The sequence below is a fragment of the Lissotriton vulgaris genome, chromosome 7 (assembly GCF_964263255.1).
Source record: "Lissotriton vulgaris chromosome 7, aLisVul1.2, whole genome shotgun sequence".
Classification (NCBI taxonomy): Eukaryota; Metazoa; Chordata; class Amphibia; order Caudata; family Salamandridae; genus Lissotriton; species Lissotriton vulgaris.
In genome coordinates this window covers 206,814,140-206,831,937 of record NC_141695.1, presented here as the reverse complement: position 1 = coordinate 206,831,937, position 17,798 = coordinate 206,814,140, and the positions used below count along the sequence as shown (strand labels likewise).

At 42.7% G+C, this 17,798-nt stretch overlaps 1 protein-coding gene across 1 annotated transcript in view; it reads left to right on the top strand.

The window, feature by feature from the left end:
* The first annotated feature begins 793 nt into the window (after nucleotides 1–793).
* ATP4A (ATPase H+/K+ transporting subunit alpha) overlaps nucleotides 794–17,798 on the top strand; it is a 93,322-nt gene continuing 76,317 nt past the window's right edge. The window contains exons 1-8 of the mRNA XM_086929960.1: nucleotides 794–932; nucleotides 7,618–7,749; nucleotides 9,186–9,245; nucleotides 13,954–14,157; nucleotides 14,928–15,041; nucleotides 16,060–16,194; nucleotides 17,245–17,362; nucleotides 17,443–17,711. Coding sequence (XP_086786086.1) covers nucleotides 921–932; nucleotides 7,618–7,749; nucleotides 9,186–9,245; nucleotides 13,954–14,157; nucleotides 14,928–15,041; nucleotides 16,060–16,194; nucleotides 17,245–17,362; nucleotides 17,443–17,711 — 1,044 coding nt within the window. The 5' untranslated portion in view covers nucleotides 794–920. The remainder of the gene's footprint in view (nucleotides 933–7,617; nucleotides 7,750–9,185; nucleotides 9,246–13,953; nucleotides 14,158–14,927; nucleotides 15,042–16,059; nucleotides 16,195–17,244; nucleotides 17,363–17,442; nucleotides 17,712–17,798) is intronic.

Below are 17,798 nucleotides of genomic sequence, written 5' to 3'. Positions count from 1 at the left end.
CGTTTTGTTCTGTACTGCCTTGTACTGTGGTTCTTGTCTTCTTGTACTGGGAAGAGACTGAAAACATTATTTACAAAGGTAAACTTACACTTTTGTGCAAGTTTACAAATTTTTGCAATTCACAAAGCAATTCTACGAGCAGTATCTTTACATCTGGCTATCTTGTTATGTGTCAAGTCGCCACCTTGAGTGCGGAGACTCCGCAGCAGTAAAAGTACTCTTCGTAAAATTGTTTTTTGTCAATTGTGTAACTTTACCTATGTGAACCGAGCCCTGAGTTTCTATAAGCACCCCCATTGCTACAGATGTTGGGAGTTCTTAAATTTCAGAGTCGAGTGCAGATGGAGAGGTTACACAGCATCCCCAGTGTGGCATCAAGCTGGCTTTGGGCTCTTCCAGACCTCTTTATTTCACCTGCCGTGTTGTGTAGAGCTGGGGGTCCCACTCGTCTAGTATCTGGAAGAGATGGAGTTTCTGTTCTGAACCCCCAGAGCTGCATAGGTCAGGAGCACTGTTCTTCTAATACGGAGCAGAGATAACGTTTTCATATGGCACCCCCAGTTCTGAGCAGACCTGGGATCCTCCCTTCCCCTAGGGACAGTCCTGGGGTTACTTGGCCTTCCTCCCCTGTCCTTCACACTAGATCGTTCCATGAGGACCTTGAAGGTCCTTGAAGGTGAGCAGTGAAAGGACCTAATCAGTTTGCCCTTTTGTTGCATTATCGCAGCTCTGAGATCAGAGTTGGCGAAGCGCGTAAGCGAGAGCTGTAGGAGGGACTTGGACAAGAATTTTAAAGGACATTGCAGCTCTCCTGGCTCGGACTTCTCTCTCACTGGGGCAGGGGACAGAAGCCAGCACCGTCCCTGCAGCTCGGAAGAGCTGCTCTCAGTTCACCTCCCTGAAGCAGCGCAGCGGCCAAGATGGGGAAAGGGGTAAGTGCAGCTCCCCAGGCTAGGAGTGTAATCAAGGGAGGAGAGGAGGTCTACTGATGCAGGAGACATGAGAAGACACAGCCCAAACTGAACACAATAACCCACACACCTGTTCAGTTTAATTCCAAACTTAGTCTGGGCACACCAACTCCACAACACTATAATGACAAAACTCAAACATACGTGCCACACATCTTACATACATGTAATGCAGCTCAAACTGCATAGCTTGCAACTCATGACATACTCAAGCCCACACTAAAGCCACAGGTTACACTTCATGACCAGGCAGACGTGATTGCAAATCTCCTGTTGTTTGGGATTACTTACAAACTCATTTGCAGTTCATGGTCTAGGAGGTTTTAGCACAAAATCTTACACTAGTTTGCATGGAAATCACACCGTTCTTGTAACATGCACTGTTGAGAAGCCAGAAGTAGGGCCTGAGTACTCTCTAATTTAAAAACAAAATTGTTTAAATTGTGCATAAAAACATTTGATGTGGTTCGACCTTTAGGAAACTGATTTGCCGGACAAATCTAGGGGCATATGTACAAGCCCCTATCGTGATGGGAATGTCACTTTTTGTGATGCTCCTATGGGGATAGGGGCCTTGCCTTATGTACAAGGCAGTGTTAAGCCACTTAACGTGACTTAACGCTGCGTTGTACATAAGGCACCCTTTCATGCTACGGCTAGCGTCAAAGGGGCGTGCAATGAATGCTGTGACCGCAACAGCCATTGTATTTGACTCTGCCCCCTATTTACAAGGGTGGTGCACATAGGAGGTAGTGCCAAATTTAAGAGCAGGAAAATCCTGGTCTTAAGTTGGCGAAACGAGGAGAAATTGATTATTTCTTCTCCTTTTTGCTTTTTCCATGTGAGCTGCCTTGTGCAGCACACATGGAAAAAGCAAAATGCCTTGGTTTGTTTATGTACAGGAAGGTGTCTTCCTGTACATAAACAGACCATTTGAAAATTTCCATTTTATAACTTTTATATGTGCTGCACGATGCTGCGCACATGAAAGTTACAAAATGGCATTTTAGGATTGTTTATGGGCAGGAAGGGACACCTTCCTACACATAACCAATCCTTCCCTGCACGTGGACTTCCTTGCACTCTGGTGGAAGGGTGCCTGTGTTGGCGCTAAGTTGTTAAACTTAGCGCCATCGCAGGGGAAAACGCAAGGCTGCACTACATTCTTGTAAATATGGTCCAGCCTTGTGTTTCAGAAGTGGCGGAGCATGTAGTTAAGACAAGGAGGCTAACGACACGCTCCGCCACTCCCTAGTACATATCCCCCCATAGTCTCTTGAATTTCTCGAAGAAAGTTCATGAGTTCCCCAACCAAATAATTGCCCTGAACAGTAGTTCTGTCTTCAGCCGAACGACACCTGATTATATTGTTTTGTTGTTCTGATTTGTATATATCATTATTGTATAACATTGAATTTTATTTTATTGATAGCCCGCTTCGTACAACTTCTTTGCGCTGCCAGCAGGCAAAGTGGCGTTAACTAGTGGGCAAACGGTAGTGAAAAAATGAGAAGAATTTTTTTTTTCTGTCTGTGTAATTCACTGATAAATGATGAAAAGAACAAACATTTTTCGAGATTTATCAGAAGAGACATCTATACAGAAGGTAGACCAATGTGCAGAGGATTAGATATTTATTTTGGAAAGTTAGTCATCAAGTGTCCAAACTATCAACGTTAGTCATATTCACTTATTAGTTAAAATCATGAGATGTTTCAAAGCAAATGATATAAAAGGCAATTACTGAGCAAGTAAAGTGCAAAGAGAGAAATAAGTTAGAGAGAAAAGAATCAGCCTCAAACATGAATTAAAATAGAGGGTTCGAACTTCGAAAAGGTTTAGGGGAGAGGAGAGTTACTAGAGAGAACGCAAAACAAAGGGGAAAGGCTGTAGAAACGAGCAGACATAAGTGAAAAGTTTAAAGGACAGACTGAATGACACCCCCACTAGATTAGAACGTTCAGTTAATTGCTCTACAAACAAGGTGGCAATTGTGTGCTTGTAAATTTAGGAAATGTAAACATCTTGCTAATAGTTTGCATTTTACATTTTGCTATCAAGTGAACTGCTTATTTTTGCATTGGGTCACATCAAAAATGTGTGAAAGCACTTTCATCTTGTACTGTAGTCGGAAAGAAATAACTCCTTCTAGTTAACCCCACAGTATTAGATCCTGAATGTCTCAGCACCTAAACATAGCAAGAATGATGTCTGCTAAGTGATGCCTGCAGTATAACATTGACATGCTAACATCCCCTGAGGGAAACAAAAAAGTCTACCCTTGCACTTTGATATCCCAACACTTTCAAACCTTAATTAAGTAAAGCTATAGCAGTGCTGATTTTTAATATTCTGGCTGACCAGAGTAAAATTCATAATGTTTCATACCATGGTAATGAGAAATTATTACACGTATAGAACAATAGCACGTCTGAAATGCTGCTACAAAAAAAAATTGTGGAGCAATTATCCTGGGGAAAAGAAAGATGTTTCAAAAAAAGAGTAAATGAAGTTTCAGCTATTTAATTGAAAACATATTCAAACAAGAAACATTACATTTTTCTCCAACAAAACCTATTTTTTCCAATGTTTACTCCTGCAATAAAAAACAGTATATATTTTTCAGATTTCATGAACAATGTAGATTTACAAACTCTCATTAAATTTGAGAAAGCAACATCACACAATTTGGCATACACACAACGAACACCTTTGCAATTTCAGAGCCACTCTAAGTAAGCTAATCAAATAATATACCACATCCCTTATAAAAAGCAAAGATGTCCTAATATTCAAATCATGCAGTGACAAAGCTTGGTACCCTAACCTTCTGCACAATTTTTTTTAAAGAAATCATAATATCTTACTCCAATAATAGGCTGATTTCTCCATGTTTTATCCAAAGTTTTTTCAGCATTCACCAGCAATTGATCTTTATTCGAATATGCATCATAATCATAAAGGATAGTAACATAAAAACCACATAAAATCGTAAAAAACGTTAATGTATATAGTCCACCCAAACCGCAGTCTACAAGCATTAGGTACAGTTTAAAAGACAGCTAATACATGTCGCTTTACTCTAGGCACATATTTTATCCCAATATAAGGCTCCATTTAGATAATCGGTGACAGCCAACATCACCACATTATCAGCTAATAACTGTAGGTGTCAAAAGGCAGGTCGAAATTGGGTGAAACGCCAGGCTTTTAGAAGTGGTAATAAATACCTCTTATGACAGAATAAAAACAAGTGTATTAAAGTTTGTGGGGAACGATCATCACAAGGGCAGGATAAAAGCGCATGGGGAGCATACTGACCTGGAGGAAAGCAGATCATTGTGCGGATGGAGTCCAAACAAACTTTTGTGAGCAGTGATCTGTCCCATGGATGTTTAACTGCTGTAAGGTATTGTTCAATACCAATGACAGATTTCAGGATCAGGCAGGATCTGCTAGAGTGTTTCTCCAGCAGCCTTAATTCCCTTTCATCTTTCACTCTATTTAAATTGTGTTCCCTAAAAGGCCACAATCACCTTTTTAAGACGGTGTGGCCTGTTAAAAATGTCCGTACAATATAGGGAGCGGGCGGTATAGTATCTTTTGGTAGTAGGTACATTCCAAACAGTCCTCAATCACGTTCCTGTTGAACCTTGATCTCTCATCGACCCAAACTGAAACCCAGGGTAACAATAGGGCCAGTTTTACTTGATCCTACACATAATCCAGACCCAATTCCTCGTGAGTAAAGAAGGAAGAACTATTTGGACCCAGGCGCAGTCATTTCCTACAGAATTGGTCCTCTTCCCGCTGGACTACCTTACAATTTCGGTACCCCCATATGGCTGCACCTTATGTCAGAACTGGGAGACATTTCATTCTCTAGATTTGCAATAAGGCCACAATAGGCGTATTGCCTATTGACAGAGAAGATCTAAACAGGGCTCTAAATGCTTGGCTTAATTTGGAGCAACAATTAGAAATGCAGTTAAGCCAATTGTTCTGTTGGTCGAATAATACTCCCATATGAGGAAAGGTAGGAACCCTAGCAACTTTTTACCCCTTAATGTCGATAGGTCTAATTTTGCCAGCCTTCCTACCGCAAACCATAAAATGAGTCTTTGAGATGTTTGTAACCAATTTACCGTTCTGGCCATCAATACGGCATCATCGGCATAGAGCAGGGTGGGTACTTTGACTGACTTTACCTTGGGGAGGTCCACCCCCATTTTCAGCCAACCAGGTGTTCAGGCTATTTATATATAACAAACAAAAAATTGGGGCCATCACACAACCCTGCCGACCCCCTGCAGAAGGCTAAATGAATGGGTTGTTTCCCCCTCCATGCCGTATCTGACACAGGCATTCTGTTTTACGTTGATTTTAGTGTTGTTTGACCCAAAGGCATCTTGTACAATGCATGACAACTTAAGTTTCCTATATATGTTCACTACTGTGGAATATGTTTTGTTAGCTTCAGCCATCTTGATCCATGTAACTTTCCTTCTTCCGGGCAAAAACAAATTATTTCTCCTGTTTAACCTCTTATGGAAAAAGTGTTTTGGTTATCTTCCTTGCGAATTGGTCAACTCAAAGAACTAGGGTGGTAGTGTATAAATCGATACACAGAGGCATACACAATATGTACTTGGGTACTACCAGCAGCTACATTCATACACAATATCATCACCTAGGTAAATTATATATTATTATCACTAAAAGAAATGTGGGTTGAAGATTGCTTGCTTCTTGCACTTTTCAGATTAGAACAAATCATAAAACTATTGTTTAATGTCACAAAAGACTCAGGTCACCTTGGATTAGGCCTTACTACTTTCTTACCTGCAGTAACTTTCTTCAAGGTCAAACTGGTCTCTATTGACTAAAATAGTAGGTGGGTGGAATATATGTGTGAGCACACATCCTTTCACTTGTTGATAACACTATATATAGTGATATTGCTTTATCTTTGATTTTGCAAGAAGTGAAACCCACAGCTGTTCACACTGATAATAAGAGGAGCAAGATACGAGAGTCCTACAATAGGTACAAAAATAATTCAGATTCTCCTAGTCTCACAGGTGCAGATAAAAGGCAGTTACAAGTAATTGTAACCTTAGGCACAAGCGCAATTACTGTACAAGAGAATGTGGTGCACAAAACAGTTCATATCTCAGTATGCCCAGTACCTAGAGACTGTGTCTAACGACCTAACTAAATTCCTTTTTAAATGGATAATATCACTTCATGTCAAATGGAAATGCATTTGATCCCTTCTTACTGCAGAATAATTAACTCGAATATTGCAACGATAAGGATGCTTATGCTTGTCCATTTCAGGAATGGATATTTGGGCGAAATAGTGTCCTCGTAAGCTAGTAATCACTGGGTACAAGCATCACACAACACTACGTAGGTTTTTTTAAACATCATAAAGGTCACCAAAAAAATTAGCAGTATCTCTGTGAAGAATGGGACCATTTTTTTCGCATATATCTTTCCTGGGTATAATGAAATTGCTTCTGCAGTGATAAACTTGACCAAAAGCATGGCCCAATTCTCAAAACCAGTTCATACCTCTGATCCTGCAGGTTCACTACCTTATCTGGGCGCACACGGATGAATTATTGAAATTCACCCAGTATTTCTGGAATACCATCGTGAATGACATTTACTCACACGAGTTGGCCATTTGCGCCACTGGCATATGTCACAACGATGCAAAGAGAGATAATGGCCCCTACTGCGCATGCTCAGCGGGGCCGGGTTCCATTAGAAGAGTATCCTGCAATCACAGAGTAAACTCTGCCCCAGACTAAGGGGACGCCTTCAGGGTCTAATATACATGTCGCAGGTTCAAGCCTTGGCAAGGCAAACTCTGATTTTCATTCTTCCCAGGTTGATGAAAGAAGCACCAATGACCAGGTGAAGCAATCTCTTTTTCTACACGGCCTACAAATATGGAATACATTTTTTTGGTAGGAGTTCCAGGGGCGACACCCAGATTGCACACTTACTTATAACCAGCCTTTCCTAATATGTGTAAGTACACAATGTGGTGATAAAAATAATTGGGAAGCTTTAGGAATCTCCTCATTTGAGCGACTTTGGGTTGATCACTACTTTCCCAACGGCTCCACTGTGAATCCCTGTGGTCTGATCCTTACCCGTAAACATACTACAGTGCAAAAAATCTGCCACATGGTCAGACGTCTGACTGTTATGTTATGTTAATGAATTCTTTATGTAGCGCAACCACTCGCCCCCGAAAGGGGCATCTCGGCGCTCGGACGACAGACAGGTGGAGAAGCAGCCATTAGAACAGCCAGGTCTTGAGATGTTTTTAAAATCAGGGAAGTTAGTTCATGCCCAGATGAAAAAGGGAAGCATGTTCCAAGGGTAGGGAGAGAGATAAGACTGCTGTAAGTTCTTCATGCAGAACCTAGAACAGCCTGCAGAAGCCATTTTGTGCTACAGATGCACAGTTTAGGCACTTAAGAGCAGCTAAGGTCCAAAAAGTGTTCTGAATCAGGTTTAGCATGTACAGAGTTATGGGGACTGGTATGCAAGCATGGCATGGCTGCCTTGTTAGAGGGCTACTTGTGGGGTCGCAAGGCTGCTCTGATTCCTGTTCTTCTCCCTTTAGGACACGTACGAGCTCTACTCCGTGGAGATGGAGAAGGAGTATGATGGAGAAATGGACGTCAAAATCAAGAAGAAGCAAAAGGGCGGCAAGAAGAAGGAGAAGCTGGAGAGCATGAAGAAGGAGATGGACATTGTGAGGAAAGGGGCCTAGGATGATGGGAATTGGGTTGGTGTATGTGGAGAGGCAGGGAGGGGAACTGGAAGGAGTACCTGGGAGGTGAGAGGAATTTCCAGAAGGTTGGAAACACAGAGCTGAGATGAAGGCGGAATACGGTATGCAAGAACTGAAGGTAGATGAATAAAGATGAAAGGAAAGATAGGAGGCTGAAACTGGGATGATGGTAGGGAGAAAAGTAAGAGACTGAACAGGAGAAACTTCATAAGGAGTAAAGGTCACTTGAGGCATCCTCAGGGCCGAGTGGGATTTTATAACAGGTAAAGAAGAGGCAGAGGAATGCTAAGAACTCGAATATATGGGTTTGTAGGGAACAAGATGATGGTGAAGATATGGAAGAGCATTGGGCAATAGAAAGAATGTATATCGGGTGAAAAAAACCAGGGGCCTCATTTATGAAAAGTGACGCATCGCTGCGTGAAAACAGCGATGCGTCACTTTTCACTGCGCACTCCTTACGACATTCCTGATGCGTCATATTTAATGTATGACGCATCATGTCGCAAGGAGTTACAGATAGGTCAGTATTTCTACCGTATCTGTAAGCGCAAAAGTGATGCATTGCTGGAGTGTTTCAGAAAAGTGACGCAACTCCAGCAATGCGTCCTTTCACATGGGGAAAGCCCCATGTGAAAGGGCTTGCGTCAGTCTTACGCCTGCTGTGAGGCAGGCGCAAGATTTTGACGCAACAGCGTCCTAAAAGTGACGCAGTGAAATCTCATAGATTTCACTCCGTCACTATTACGAGGCTTTTTGCGGGGGAACGCCCCCTCTGCATACATTATACCTGACGCAGGTATAATGTGGCGCAGGGGTTTAAAAAGTGACGCATCTACCTAGGCGCATTTTTTACACTGCTGGTGCGTCACAAAAAGTGACGCACCGGCGGCGCAAAACTGACGCAAGGCCTTCATAAATAAGGCCCCAGTGGTTTATCTGCCAAAAATTCCGAAAATGCACACTTATTGGAACCAGTCACATTTGTGCGTTTTTTTATCGTGCGAAACTGGCCGAAGGCCATTAGAGCACCATCAGCAGAACCAGACTACGACTCAGGGAGATTAAGTGATTTGTCCAGAATCACCGGATGTTCAACCGAACCCAAGATTTAAGTTTGGGTCCCCATTTCCCTACCCATTAGTCCGCCTCAGCTCTCCATTTAATCAGATTTTTTTTAAGCTGCCCCTTTGCATTGGTTGAGCTTAGATGAAAGCAGCAGAAATAATTAAAAAGGGTTTGTCTAGATTGTGTGTTAATGATAGGAATTGGGGTGAGTGGAGGAAGAAGACAACAACAAGTCTTCTTTGAAACCCTTTTGCAGATCATTTTATAGACAATGTATCTATGATTTTGTCAAACCTGTATTATCTTCATGCTTTCATCTCTTTTTTCAGAATGACCATGAAATCTCAGTAGAGGAGCTGGAACTCAAATACCAAACCAGTGTCAAGAAGGTGAGTTTTCTGGATAAGAGGAGTGGTCAGTCTTTGCTACCTTGAGACTAAATGTACTCTGATATACTGACTGGCCCCTTTATGGCAGTCAGCCTGATGCAACCAAGTACCATCTGTGTGCTTGAAAGGTTTTCGGGCTGATAAGTTCAGGGCTTGGAATGGAACCAAAAGAGCTTTGAGTTTAGAAAAGGGAAACAAAGACCCAGACTAGAAGGATATCTGTCCTGGATCTTAGAAAAGGGAAAGAGGGTAAGAAACGAGCTGTATAATGACCAAAGAAATATACACACGCTGTGGGAGGGGCATGGGTGGGCTTTGCCAACAGAGGATCGATAATTGTTCGACCTTTGTGGCCAGATGGAGAAGGATGAAATTGTTGCCTCAGAAATGTTAAGCGCTTTAGTGTCCATCGATGGCTCAGTCCACTCTATTAATCTAAAGCTGCAACAGTTAAAGACAATCTGCATGTTTTATACTATACACCGGGCAGAACCAGCAAGTGGGGTGGGAACCCGAGGGTGAAAAGACAAAGTGTCCCAAGTGTTGTTGTTATGCAGCAGACATTTTGCACATGTTTGCCACCAGTCCTGAACTGCAGGAATTCTGGGCAGGGGTGACCCAACGTGTAACTTCTTGTCTTGGATATGATGTACAACTGTCTCCTAAGGAGATCATTCTGGGTTACAAAATGGAATTTTAAATTGGCCTGAGGCGGATGTTGTCCATAATAATGGCATCGGCCAGGCTCTGTATTGCTAGGGCAACAGAGTGGTGGGCTGGTATTCCGCAATGATACGACTCAGAGATAGCCTTGGCTGAAGCGAGGGGTGCTCCTTCTATAAAAGATTGGATCGAATATGGGCACGATTTAATTGAGACCATAGACCAATGTTTATTTTTAAAATGAGTGTTAGGTTGTGATTGCCGATATGGGTCTGATATACAGTCCTGTATATTGTAACCATGAGGTGCTTTAGCCTATGCTATGCCATGTTATCTGCAATGTAATGTATCATGCATGAGTTTTAGGTGTACCATCCCTATGTTTTTTTATTTTTACTTTTACTTTCTTGTTTGTATTATAATTATGTGTTTACAATGTTCATTTCTCCGGCTATTATAGGTTAATTTAGCTTTTTTTTATCATCTAACTTCAGAAAATGATTTAAAAAAAAAGAGTTTTAAAAAAGGGGGAGGTATTGTTGAGAGGACACAGCGAATGAAAGAAGGATACAAAAGCAGAAATGGAATTTGAAACACATTCAAGAAAAAGGAGAAGGCTGGGATATGGAGGACAGTGCAACGGGCGCTTACTGTCCCTCTTCCAGGATAGTTGCTGCCATGTAAGATAACAATGGTAGCCTAGTGCTTCATTGTACCTCATAAATACTTCTGACTAATCCAAAGATCACTTCCACTTTAAACAGCCAACTAGACTCACGTTTCTCATGTTCTGTTGGGGGTCAATATGTGGAACATGGCGTTTACCTTATGCAACTGGTGTTAGTGTTGGGCATCTTGCACTGGTCAGGCCCTCGTGCATATGGGCTGTCTTGGTTCTTGGCTGCATTTGGACTTGACAGATTCCCATCTGAGGCTCCTGAGAAGACAGAGCTGTTGCAGGCCACATGGTCCATCCCTTTTTGGACATGCAGAAGTTGCTATTGCATGTCCTGGTGCAACTGGTCATGCAGTGCATGCTTTAATATTGATACCCATTATAAGATCAAGGAGGTACTCATCAAGGGGCTAATTGTATAAATGTTGTTTTCAGAGAGGCTCATTGAGATGATTGCCCTTTGTTGCTGCGCTACGTGTGCCTGTGCCAGATGGTTCGGAGGCGTGGCCTCAAGAGGCGTCTATGGTTATCAATGAGTTGATGGCAATGGGGATGAGTTTTCTATTGACAGCTATGTGCTGTCTGTTGGGTGACCTTTGCTACTGCTGTGAGTGCAAAGTAGAGAAGTTGGCATGTGGTGGGCATAGTTGCGTGCTGCTGAACAGGCGCTTTAGCAGCACATGCAAAATGTGTGCATGCAAAGCATATGTGGTTGTATTGTATATTGCATAGGTGTCTTTACCCCGGACCGTGGCGCCTTGGCTGGTTTTACTTCTGTTGGAGAGCAAGACATTCCCAGCCTTATAATCATAGGCTCTGTGCACGTTACACAAGAGTGGTGTTAATGCATCTGTTGGTTGTGGTCAGTTGCCTGTCTTGAGATAGTGTTTGTGAGTTGATTGTCTGCTCATGTTTATCGCTGGTTGAGTTGGGTGTAGAGTAGAATTGTAACTGGTGAGTCATTTTGTATGTGTTCAGTGCTGTTTAAAGAGCAGGATGAGGTGAGTGACATTTACCGTGGCTCTGTGTTAGTTCAATGACGGTTGATGAAGTGTCTAGCTCTTTTCAATCTATAAGGAGCTCACGGCACTCACTAGGATAGAGACTAAAGATCTCGTCTCCACGGAGATATGTGAATCTATCGCGATCACTTTGTAAATAAAGTAGAGCTGATATACGTGTCTTTTCAGCAGGGTTCAGCTGAAGAAGTTTCGGCCAGGGATACCGACTCAGAGCTTACGAAGAATGCATGTCTTAATGAATTCGCGTGCCCCTAAGGGAGGAATTGATAAAGTTAATCATGAGCATCCAGTCAGGATCCCCTACTGATGTTGCCTCTCCTAAAATTCTTAGGAACCATGTTCACCTCCTAGGGAACCACATAGGCAATCTGGCTTTCCTTTCCTTCCAAGAACGACAGGTGCCTGATGAATGGAAACTCGCACAGGTAGTCCCAATTAAAAAGAAGACTAACCTGAGTATCTCCCACTTGGATAACCTCAGGCCCATATCCCTGCTACCATTCTGTGCCAAAGTGGTGGAAAATGTGGTTAATAACCAGTTGGTTAAATTTGTGGAGGATAATCATCTTTTACACTCCTCCCAATCTGGTTTTAGGGCAAAGTATTCTACGGAAACTGCCCTCCTTTTCTCCACAGAATTGCTTCACCAAAAAGTGGATGAAGGACAGACCGCCGCCCTGATATTGCTGGACTTGAGTGCGGCATTTGATACTGTATCACACTCTAGACTTCTTGCCCGTCTGAGAGAGATAGGAGTTGCCGGGATGGCGCACGAATGGATGACTTCCTTCCTGGCGGATAGAAAATTTCAAATCCACTGTCCCCCCTTCAGATCCACGCCCCGAACTCTGAAACAAGGGGTCCGCAGGGTTCCATTCTCAGCCCTGTGCTGTTCAATTTGTATATGGAACCCCTGGCCAGGATGGTGGAGTCTTATGGGGTGGATATCGTATCATATGCGGATGATACACAACTAGTGCTTACTCTATCTCACAACCCGGTTGAGACGGCAGATCATTTTTCTGCTTGTCTTATGGCACTGGCAGCTTGGATGAAGTGCAATTGCCTCCGTCTGAACGGGAATAATACCGAACTTCTTGTGATTGGTTCCTCTCCTTCAATCTGGACATCAGCTTGGTGGCCCACTGACTTGGGGCCCACATCCTCCCCTTTGGATACTGTGAAGAACTTGGGTGTTCTTTTGGATTCCAATCTCTCATACTCCTAACACATAGGCAAGATGGCGGGGAGGTGCTATGGCATACTGAAGGTCCTGCGTAAAATCTTGGATCTTTTACCTATTACAGTAAGGAAAACTCTAATCCATGCCCTGGTTACGTCCCATCTAGATTATGGGAATGCACTGCTCTGTGGCCTCAGTTAAAAGGGACTGAACCAGTTGCAGCGCATCCAAAATGCGGCGGCCAGGTTTGTTCTAAAGTTGCCAAGGAAGTCTTCGGGAAAACGTGCATTACAGACCTTGCACTGGCTACCCATGCGGAAACGCATTTGGTTCAAGGCCATGTGCATCAGTCATCGTATTGCACACGGCAAGGGCCCAATCTACCTTCATAGGATGTTAACTATCTACCGTCCTAATCGCCTCTTGAGATCTATGGGCAGTATGCAGTTTTCGATACCCCGCATTTATAAAGCACGAATGGGTGGGCGTTCCTTCAGGTTTCTGGCCAGCAAATATTGGAACGAACTCCCTAATAAATTGCGGATGGAACCATCGGAAACCAGGTTCCGGCAGAAATTGAAGACCTACCGGTTTCCTGAAGATTAGTATTTATTCAGGGTTTCTACTCTTCTCTTCCCTTTGCCATGGTTTGATATTTGGCTAGAGTGGTGTTGACATGCATCCTAGCGCGGAGACGCACTGTTCTTAGTGTATTCAGGCCCTTAATAAATGTTTTTTATTATTATATTATTATTATTATAGCTCATTTTGTTTTGCTGTCAGTGTTCATATATGTGAATAGGTGTCAGAGATCTGATTGCATTTAGCGCTGGGTTCTAAAGTAACCTTTCTGTGGACGTCGAGGTGCTATGATTGGGTTTAGTGCTGTTGGATAGCAGGATTTAGCCTTCTCCAGAGCCTTTGTTTTGGTATAGATCATGGACAATGGAGACTAGGAGTGCGGTCTAATGGACTACAGAGGAACACGACAATAAAGACAAAATATAATGCGCACAGTGAAAAGCATTCAGAAAAAGAGAATGAGAGGTGTAAGGAAAGAGACGGTGTAAAACTAGATAGAGAATCCTGAATACAAGTTATGGATGAACAGAAGAACGAATGATGCGACCCCTTATAATCTGATTTTCCTCTCTCTGCTTCTAGGGGATGAAAAGCAGCTGGGCATCCGAGGTGCTCCTACGAGACGGTGCCAATGAACTGAAGCCTCCCAAGGGCACCCCGGAGTACGTGAAGTTTGCCCGTCAGCTCGCGGGGGGTCTGCAGTGCCTGATGTGGGTAGCTGCTGTGATTTGCATGATCGCATTTGGCATCCAGTTATCGCAGGGAGATCTCACGAGCGAGGACAATGTAAGTCCCAGTCTCCATGTGTTTGTGTCTCTGTGGGAGGGTGAAAGCAAGAGAAGAACCACGCCTCAACCTGTTACTGATGTGCACTCGAGCAACACCTAAGTGTAGGTACAGGACCCAAAAAAGTGCGAGTGCAACTGGTCCTAAGATATCTCCATTCATAAACCAGATAGAAGGAGTCCCTGCTAGAAAAACCCAGCACACAGTGTAAGAAATACAAGTACACAGGGCCAAAGTTTGCATTTCAGACCACACACTATCAAATACAAAGGGTGCCCAGTCTTGATTTCACCTCATGTCTGCTTCTTCCACCACTTCCTCTCCCTTTATGAATTATTAAAGTTTCTTTTCAATCCCTACTTTCTCCTCTTGTCTTTGTTTTGCTATGTTCTTTTCCTTCTTTTGTCTCCAAAAATGAGTACCGATGCCCACCACACACAACTGCTAGCACAAATATTTCCATCGCAAAGTAACAAAAGTTAACCCTGACGGAATCTCAAACTGACCTCAGCAGACAGAACAAATCTCTTCGAAGCAAAAGATCTTTATGAATCATTTCTACCTTTGCAGAAGCTTCTTTTGGCCACAGGATAAGCCAAACCATTAAGATTTTGCAACCTAGATAATGTCTGAATTTCTCTTTGTCTTTTTCCGTGTTTTGTGGTAGGTAAGAGTAAGTTGACGTCAATCCTTGGAGTTATATCTTTCTGGGTTGAGGCCCTAATGTATGGTTAACAACTAGAAAGGTAACATCTTCTGTCTCTCCACAGCTCTACTTGGCCGTCACTTTAATTACAGTCGTGGTAGTAACAGGCTGCTTTGGGTATTATCAAGAATTCAAAAGCACCAACATCATTGCCAGCTTCAAGAATCTTGTGCCCCAGGTATGTGCCATTTCTCCTTAACTTTGTGGTTAAGATTTGGGCTTTCTTTACAATCACATGGATCTCTTTACCATTATCAGATAAGTCTGGTGTCTCTTTACCATTATTAGCTGAGATGAGGAGTTGCTTTTCCTTCATCGGCTGAGATCTGGGGTCTCTTTACAATCCTAGCTAAGATTGGGGATTCATTCCCAAGCATAGCTGATATCTGGATCTCTTTACTATCATAAGCTGAGATTTAGGGTGTCTTTAGATAAACAACTGAGATCCAGGGGTTACCTTAGAGTTACCAGTTGTGATTTTGGAATCCTTAAAATCATCATCTGAGATTGGAAGTCTCTCCGTAATCATCAGCTTAGATCAAGGATCTCGTTATAATCTTCAGCTAAGATCTAGGGTCTCTTTCCAATCATCAGCTGAGATCAGGACTCCCTTTCCATTCATTAACTGAGATATGGGGTCTCTTAACAATCATTAGGTTATATCTAGGGAGTCTTTCAAATCAAAAGCTAAAATTGGGGTCTTTAGATAAACCGCTCAGATCGAGTGATTACCTGAGATTCATCCGCTGCGATCTGGGTATATTTTATATTCATAATCATTAGGTACCATCTGCATCAGTTAAAATCTAGTTGTCTCTTCTCATCCAAAAGCTAAAATCTGGAAAGCTCCTTGTTATGAACACCTGGGATAGCCAAACTCTGTGCATTTCTCCACCCTGAATGTCAGAATGTTTAGCTTGGCTTTTGGGATGAGGTAACATAGGCATTGGGTATGACTTGTTTATTCTTCTCTGAGGCATCAATTTCCCCTGTGATTCATATATGTTTCCTTTTGCATTTGCTACCCTGTCAGGCTGTACAAGTTCTTTTGTTTGTCTGAAGTTTGCATATAGCTGTGGGTATAATTTGAATTCTTATGCTACAGACTATGGGGGAAATTTTCTAGCCTAGACACAGGAATGCTTATGACAGTATAAATGCACCCCAAGTGATACAATGCTTTCTTGTCTTTTCAGCAAGCGACTGTGTTCAGGGACGGGGAGAAGTTCCAGATCAATGCCAACCAGCTCGTAGTAGGAGATCTGGTAGAGATCAAAGGAGGAGACCGAGTTCCTGCAGACATCAGAATTATAACAGCCTCAGGTTGCAAGGTACAGTGTGGGCAAAGCAGGCCATGCAGGAAAGATCATAGGCAAAGTTCATGAACCTGAGACCATACAGAGAGGAGACTGAGATATTATTACTAGTGGGACATGGTACAAACTCATATTTAAAACTCACAGTGTCTCTCTTTCCACATGAATTACTGTGAACTCCACAGTGCTCAGAATGTCTTACATAGAAAAAAGGGGCACTTTGTCCCATTGAAGTTAAGGCTTCCATCCCCGTGGAATAGCATAGTTATCTCTACGCACTACCAGATCTGCGCATAAACTGCCCTGAGTACAAGCAACCCTGAACTAAAGTAATCTATAGGATGAAATGAGTTGGGTAGATGTGCCTGCTTCATAGTCCACCATTGGTCCATTGACTCTTCTCTAGTGATGGAACTAAACAGTGTCTTTGAGAAGACTGTTATTGTGCTGGTGATCACATTCACTAAGCTCTATATTGGCAGGTCCACTATGATTCTGGTGACCATCTGTGCATATGACCAATGAGGTTAAATGTACACCTATGAGCAAGAGTGAGTCCTGAAGTAAAAGTACCTGGCATATCCATATGAACAGCAAGCACAGATCCATGAATGTAGCAAAAGTTATTTATGGGCTATAAACTAATACAAGAGAATGAGTTATATGGCATAACACACACTACCATATGCAAGCCTTGTACTGCATGGCATGTTGTAAGACTAGCACATTAACTACAAAAGAGGTATGCCTGTTACCACTGTTGGCAGAAAAAAAACACATATCCAAGGTCAACAATATGAAAGGTCTGCAGGGATTACATGAGGTTTGCCTTGAAAAGCCTGGGCCAAACTCTGATCTAACATCAGATAATCTATTGGTAGCCTAAGAAAGATATATAAATTAATGTTTTTCCAACACAAATATTTGGTCAATTTACATGTTTCATTGACGAAAGGACTGGTGACGATAGTTTTCCCTTCGGGACTGCTAAGTGTAATGACAATTGACTAAAGTACCAAATTATTTGTGCCTGTGCTATCTAGTAACCTGTCTCAATCTCCACAGGTGGATAACTCCTCCTTGACTGGAGAATCTGAACCTCAGGCCAGGACCCCCGAATACACACATGAGAGTCCCCTTGAAACCCGTAACATTGCTTTCTTCTCCACAATGTGCCTGGAAGGTAAGTGCCTTATCACTCCACCTCACAGAATAATTAAAACATTTTTTGGTATATGTTCAAGTTCCTAACTTCTATTTTAGGGACGGCCACTGGGGTCATCATCAACACTGGTGACCGTACCATCATCGGTCGGATTGCTACCCTTGCGTCTGGGGTGGAGAACGAGAAGACCCCAATTGCTATTGAGATCGAGCACTTTGTAGACATCATTGCTGGGCTGGCCATCTTCTTTGGAGCTACGTTCTTTGTTGTTGCTATGGTGATTGGATACCCCTTCTTGAGGGCAATGGTCTTCTTCATGGCTATTGTGGTAGCCTACGTGCCAGAGGGGTTACTGGCTACAGTCACGGTAAGGAAGATCTAAAAAGGTCAGTAACACCTTCATGTCAATCACAAATAATGTCCAACTCTTAGTAGGGTGTGCACTAACGGCCTT